The sequence below is a fragment of the Chelonoidis abingdonii genome, chromosome 13, assembly GCF_003597395.2.
Source record: "Chelonoidis abingdonii isolate Lonesome George chromosome 13, CheloAbing_2.0, whole genome shotgun sequence".
Lineage (NCBI taxonomy): Eukaryota > Metazoa > Chordata > Testudines > Testudinidae > Chelonoidis > Chelonoidis abingdonii.
Window position 1 is genome coordinate 31,241,735 of NC_133781.1, and position 6,807 is coordinate 31,248,541.

The window sequence follows — 6,807 nt, forward strand, 5'->3', positions numbered from 1 at the left end:
GCAAGTGAAGTGTTAATGATACTGAGACAAGGAGAAGGCCTGGATTTGGAGAGCATAAATCGGCCAGACTGGTTCTCATCCCTGATTTCTCTTCTTTCACGCACACAGAGAAATTTCACAGCAGCAGCTCACACTGCTGATCAGCTGCCAGCTCAAGCTGTGCACCCCAAACGTGCCACATGAGGTGTGAATGCAGGCTGTGATGCCCATTCCCACCACAGCGGGTCTGGGTTTGCCAGCAGCAGCAACAGTTTTAGTCTGATGCCCCCTTGCCCCCCACCTTCCTTCTGAACAAGGGAGGATTTTGTATAAAAAATGTAAACAATATTTCCATTTCATTTGCAAAACACAAGAGAACTAGCAGTCACTTCACGCTCATCACTCAGAGCAACCTAGCCCAGGAGGCTAGCTGGGCTTAAACTAATGGCCCCTGAAAACCCCCACATCTACAGGCAACCCCCAACCCTGCAGCATGTGGAACACTGCAGAAGTTGGCTGTCTGATTTGGATTGAGTTTGACTGTCCCAGGAGCTTGTACTAATGCCTAGAAGGAGAAAAAAACAAAAAAAAACAAAAAAACCCAAAACTCACTTTTTCTCAAGGAAAAGCTTTAGCCTGTTACATTGCATGATCCCGTAGCCCTCTCCCCAACTGTCCAGGTACTTGCATGTTCTGGTGTTGCAGGTACCTGGTGTTCTGACATTTCAAGTTGTACAGCAAAGAAATCCAACCACAGAGAAACCTGGCTTGCCAGTCACTTGCTAAGCACTTTTCAGCAGCCAGCCTTAATCCCCACCAGAGAACCACTGGATTAGCCTTACTCTGGTGCCATCTGCTATAGCGGTCAGAAAAACAGAATGCCCTTTGGTAGCTCTTAACAGATTTCATTGTATCCTACTCCTCGCAGCCCTCAGAGAAAATCTCTATTGGCTCCAGGAAGCCTCCACAGATACAGTGAACCACCAAGAACATTGCTGACCGGCAATGGCAGAACACTTTGTTGGGGGAAGCCGGAGTGCTGTTTAATAGCCAATTGCTTATAGGGGCAGGGACACCTGATTTTTGCCTCCCCAAATCCCATTGCCATCTGGCATTCACTTGAAGAAAAACCGAATGAAACAATCAGGTAAAGCCAATGGGAAAGAGGCATCAGAAGGGGTTACGGGAACCCATCCCCCCACCTCGTACCTCCTGGGTCAGTAATGTCTAAGATTGAAAAACCCAACACTGGTGGGAGACTCCTTGACGGTCACTGTAATCAGATTGGCTGTCACATCTGTGACAAAGACATGTTCGATCAGGCTGCGGGTAGGTTTCCAGTCCTGGCTGGTCTGGATGGAGACTGACATGTTCTGGCCCATACCAGGAAACGAGGCAGAATCCCGATCCGAATCGGAGCTGGTCTCCTCTTCGCCGGTACTCATTTCAGACAGGGCTGCCGGCTTGTGGTTCTCTGTTGTGGGGTGCCCCTCTTGCGCACATGGGGCACCACTTTTTGTCATGTCTCTTTCCCCAGCAGCTGTTCTTTGCGTTGGTTTCTCATTTTTGCAGGTTTCCATGCCTGGCGGCAGCCCTGTGTCTTGTCTATTCAGCACTGTGCCCACCCCGCTGCCCTTGCCAGCGGCTGCCCCCACATTCACAGCTGCGGCGCCAGAACTTTTGGCCACAGTTCCACAGACATGCCGAGGGTGGCTGGTGTCACCTGCTGAATTTGGCCCATTTTTGATACTCTGTAAGTTTAAAGCTTGAAGGTTCAGCTCCTGATTGGAAGTCAGCTGGCTTCCTGGGGCAGGCGAATTCAAAGGTGCCTTGCTGCCGTTGGGCAGGATCTGAGCCCCAGCAGTGAAGCCTGATTTCTGATCCCCTCCAGCACCACTGCCGAGTGCCTTGGCTGCTTTGGATCCTTGCACATTCAACCCAGGCTCCCCAGCTCCTTTCTGGTTTCTCATTTTTAAGTCCAGTCCTAGGCTACTCTTGGTGGATGCCTGTGACTTGAGTGCCAGCCTCCCTGGGGCTGAGGCCTCTGCCAAGCTCTGGTTTTGGGACATCCTGTTCATGTAGTGCACGATAGAACTCTGCCAGCTGATCCCATGGCTTGGGCTCCCAGAGGGGCCCTTCAGCATATTGGGCAGGTTCTCAGTGGATAAGCCCCCTGAACCAAGCCCACTCAGTGCACTTTGGGGCTCTTTCACATTAGATTTAAGCACAGCAATACCTGAGGCCTGAGCATTGTGTTGGGGCTGCAATTTCCCCATCAGTTTAGAACCTCCACCCATCTCCTTTCGGGTTGTTTTCAGCACCTTTGCCAGGTTCATGGTCCTTCTGGCTGCCTTTTGCTCCGGAGGCAGAGGTTTCCGCCCACGCTTCTTCCTGACAGAGTCTTTTATTTCCGGCTTTGCAACCAAAATCTGAGCTTTCTTCTGTGGCACTGGGTGAGTCTCTCTGCACCGGGGACCTCTCTTTGCCTCCAGGTCACTCTCATCCTCTTCATCAGAGGAGGAAGAAGATGAAGACGTGGAGGATGAGGAGCTACTTGACTTGACTTTTGGAGGCACCTCTGGTTCCTTAAAAATAAAAATAAAGAGGGAGCAGGAAGAACATCAGCCTGAATTAAGATAGCCACACACTCAGTTCTGCCAGCTAAGTTCTTCAGCAAGATACGAATTTGTTCTCAGTGACCCCACAAATCACTGCATCACATGCATCAGTCCCTGACTGTGCACAGGCCTCTACTCTGCAAAGGGCTAAAGAGCCTCCACTGCACACAGGCCAGATCTAATATATCGCCCTCAAATTCCACATGACTCACGCTTTTCCCTCCCCATCATTGCTGATAAGCAATTACCAAAGGCTCTGGATAAAGAGAAGCTCCCCCTATCCCTGCCCATTATATGCAACCTCAGGACACATTCCTGGATACATTCTGTTCTCAGAACAGTGTCTCCTGGCAGCTCTGTGGCCCCCCCATTCTCCAACGGAAACCCAAGACATATGATCCATTTCAGCAATACTCCACATTATGACACAAGAGATCGTAAGGGCCTTTCAGGCAAAGAATGTCCCAAGAACTGGCATCACCCCCACCACCCCACACATCACCACTGTTACTCACCACATGTTTCCTGGGCCTGCCTCTGGGTCGTTTGCCCCTCTTCCGATTCTGCACCTCTTTCTCATGTTCCCTGCAAACACACCAATTGAGGACAATGCTGCACCCATGAGCCAACCTAGTTCCTCTCTGATCAGCAGAGCCCTTGTTTGAAATGCTGCACAACCCAGTTCTAATCCAAGCAGCAATGGACACTAATGAGTGTTATACTTGTGACAAACATACAGCAGTCTTTCCTGGAGAGCTCCAAGCCTACAGATTTCACTCTGACCCAAGCTGTTTGTTATGGGTTTAGGAAAGCACCCAGGTCATTCTGTAAGTGCAGGGAGGATGGGGGAGGGGGAGGGGGAGGGGGAGGAATTCTCTCTGGGAGTCACAGAGTAGCTCTCTCAGCAGTGGAATATGTAGAATATTTACCTCATAGCAACAGATGCTGGTTACTGGAATAGAAAGTCTGTTACTATAGATTGTGTGTGAAGTTCTTATAGCAGTCAAGCTCTGCACTGCCACACAGGAAACCAATAAGATGAAGGAAAGAGACCTCTTAGAAACAGGCTCCCAGCAAGGTGTGGTGGCAAAGAGGCATCGCTGTCTTCTACCAGATGATTCCCTGTGACAATAAGAGGCCATAAAAGGGCCCTCTGACTGTGAGGCAAGATGCCATATGGGAATGGCAATTATGGGATGGAGAGGAGGTTAGAAGAATAGTGTCTCCAGAGCAAAGTGATGGTTGACTGAACACCAGAGTATCTTACTCACTTTAACTGCTGCACCCTATTCAACAGGTCATTGTGCCACCCACAATAATACCTAGATTTTTAAAAAAAAACAAACAAAGTGGATTTAGAAACCAGCTATAATTTAGTCCAATCAGAAAGTTTAGTGTTTTATATTAGTGCAAAGGCAAAACATTTGCCAGCGCTGTGACTACCATAGCCAGAGGGCTATATCTGCACCCCAGTGCACAAGGAGTTCTAGTTACCTTAACTAATCATGCAATCAAATTGCAGAGCTGAGCTCCATATACGAGTACTAGCCCCACCACGCCACCCAGTCATGCCAGGGGATAAGCATCACATTCCTCCAACAAGTATGGTTTCAGTGGATTTTCAAAATAAGTTTGTTTCTGTAATTCTAGAAACTGCCTCTACCTGTGCATGCAGCCATACATGACAATACAACCAATGGCCCAGACCTTTAGATTAGAGGTCAAGCACATTCAGCTCCCAGTGCCCATTTCCAAGTTAAATGTCTGTATCACATGCTAGTGTGGTCACACTGCACAATCTATGTAAAATACATTCTGATCTCGGCCCCAAATTAATCACATTTATAACACTTGGTAGCCATCTATGAACCTAAACTGTCAGTTTCGAGTATCATCATATTTTAGCCTGATGAGCTCTTCAGTAAGCTGTTTGCAGGGGAGCCAAAGACCAAATGATTGATTAGACATTGTTCATCCAACAACCACCACCAAAAGTATTTACAGTTTGCTCACTTCTTTTGGAAGGCAAGGAGCAGCCTTGGATCAAGAATATTCTCTTCAGGTTCCCAGCTGTTGTGTCTGGAAAAGAAGAGTAAACACATAATAGAGAACAGCAACATGGAAGCATTTTGAAAAAGTTTGGACTAATATATGGAATATCATCTGTTCAAAAGCAGCTCACATGACAGCCCATGGGATCGATGTGACTCTGAGAACAGTGCGCCTGTCCCATCCAAAGCCTCATCTTCGAATAACCCTGCAGTAATGATCAGGCAGGGAAAGTGGGAGTTGCTACAATCGCTGCAGAAATGGCAACATTACATAGGGTGCAAACCTCATTCTCATCAGAGTGCACTGCAGAAGATGCTCTGGAGAACAAACGACCAGAAATGACTCTGAAAAGGGAGTCCTGATTTTTTTTTTGCGGGGGGGGGGGTAGCCTCCCCTCCCTTGCCCAAGGGTCAGAAAACAGGGACGGTCTAGAAAAGTGAAGTGCCTTGATTGACGGGGGCAAGCCCTGGATGAGCCGAAGGATTAAGGATAACAATGTGTGTGCTGCCTGGGGGAGGGGGCTTGAAAGGAGAAGCCGGGAGGGAAAAGGGTTTCCAGGAGCAGCTGGCGGGAGGAGTAAACAGACACAGTCCCCTCCGGGCTGCCAGATCCCCTCCCTCTCTGGGAAAGGCGCAGCCCCACCGGCATCAATGGGAAGCTCAGGTTTCATCCGGCAGGCGAAGCGTGGACACTCAGGCAGCTCCCCCGGCCCATCCCCACCGGAGCGGGGCCCGCTCGGAGCCGCCTGCCCCAGCCTGGGGGCGGCCCAGGAGCCAGAGCCGCAGCACGAAGTGTGCGCCGGATGGACTGAGGAGGGATGGACCCACACACGGACACACACACACACACACGGACACACACACACTCACACACACACGGACACAGGCACAGACACACTCACACGGACACGGACTCACTCGGACTCACACGGACACACACACGGACACGGACTCACTCACACACACACGGACTCACACACACACGGACACAGACACACACACAGACACGGACTCACACGGACACACACACACTCACACGGACACACACACACTCACACGGACTCACACACAGACGGACTCACGGACACTCTCACACACACACGGAGTCACACGGACACGGACTCACGGACACACTCACACGGACACAGACACACACACACAGAGACACGGACACACACGGACACAGACACACTCACACACACACGGACTCACTCACTCGGACTCACACGGACACACACACACACGGACACAAGGACTCACACGGACACGGAGTCACACGGACACGGACACACTCACACACACACGGACTCACGGACACACGGACACTCTCACACACACACACGGAGTCACACGGACACGGACACACTCACACACACACGGACTCACACACGGACACACGGACTCACGGACACTCTCACACACACACGGAGTCACACGGACACGGACTCACGGACACACTCACACACACTCACTCCTATTTGTAAACAAAAGGACCCGGGGCGGGACGCGGCGCCGCCCGAAGACAAGCGGCGGGGAAGGGGCCGGGGCCGGGCCGGGGCCGGGGCCGGATCGGGGGCCCCGCGCCCGCACTCACTTGGAGGACCAGCCTCGCCACTTCACCAGATACTCCAGCTTGCCCTGCGGGAGGAGAGAGAGGCGGTTAGCGCCGGGCCGGGGAGGATGCCCCGGGAGCGGGGACGGGCCGGGGGTGCCCGCGCCGGGCGCCCACCTTGCGGAGCCGCTTGCTCAGGATGCACTCGGCCGCGAAGACCTGCTCGCCCACGCTGCTCAGCTCCTCCATGGCGCCAGCCGGCTCCGCTCCCCGCCCCGGCACACAACGGGACTGGCCGGACTGAGCCCCGAGGCGCGCCCCCGACAGCCGCGGGCACCCGCATCCCTCCCTCCGGCGCGCTCCCGCGGCGGGGCACACAATGCAGCGCGCGCGCCCGGCTCCTCCCCCACCCCGAGCTCGGAGGCTCCCCAAATTCCCAGGGAGCCAATGGGGAGGGGAGAGAGGGAGGGCGGAGACTGGCAGCTGGGGAAGGGGACGGGGTCAGGCTGCTGCAGAAAGGAGAGTTATTGTCTCCGCGCGACCCCTCCCCTTCCTGCCTAGCGCAGGGGCTTTGCTCCCCCTGCCCCGAGTATGGAACTAGGGGGAG

The 6,807-nt window shown here is 52.7% G+C and overlaps 1 protein-coding gene across 1 annotated transcript; it reads right to left on the reverse strand.

Annotated features, from left to right (window-relative positions):
• Positions 1-588: 588 nt before the first annotated feature.
• On the reverse strand, positions 589-6,476 carry CBX2 (chromobox 2). Its single transcript, XM_032797261.2, has 5 exons — positions 6,378-6,476; positions 6,243-6,286; positions 4,611-4,676; positions 3,113-3,182; positions 589-2,564 (listed from the first exon to the last, which is right to left on the reverse strand). Exons 1-5 carry the CDS (start codon positions 6,447-6,449, stop codon positions 1,197-1,199), a joined length of 1,620 nt encoding a protein of 539 aa, XP_032653152.1. The 5' UTR covers positions 6,450-6,476; the 3' UTR covers positions 589-1,196.
• Positions 6,477-6,807: the final 331 nt, after the last annotated feature.

Excerpts from the sequence above, each read along its gene's own strand:
- CBX2 (XM_032797261.2), bottom strand. The coding sequence starts at position 6,449 with ATGGAGGAGCTGAGCAGCGTGGGCGAGCAGGTCTTCGCGGCCGAGTGC. Across the intron at positions 3,183-4,610 it reads CTCCTTGCCTTCCAAAAGAA|GGAACATGAGAAAGAGGTGC; the intron begins GTGAGCAAACTG and ends GTGTGTTTGCAG. Across the intron at positions 2,565-3,112 it reads GCAGGCCCAGGAAACATGTG|GAACCAGAGGTGCCTCCAAA; the intron begins GTGAGTAACAGT and ends TTTATTTTTAAG.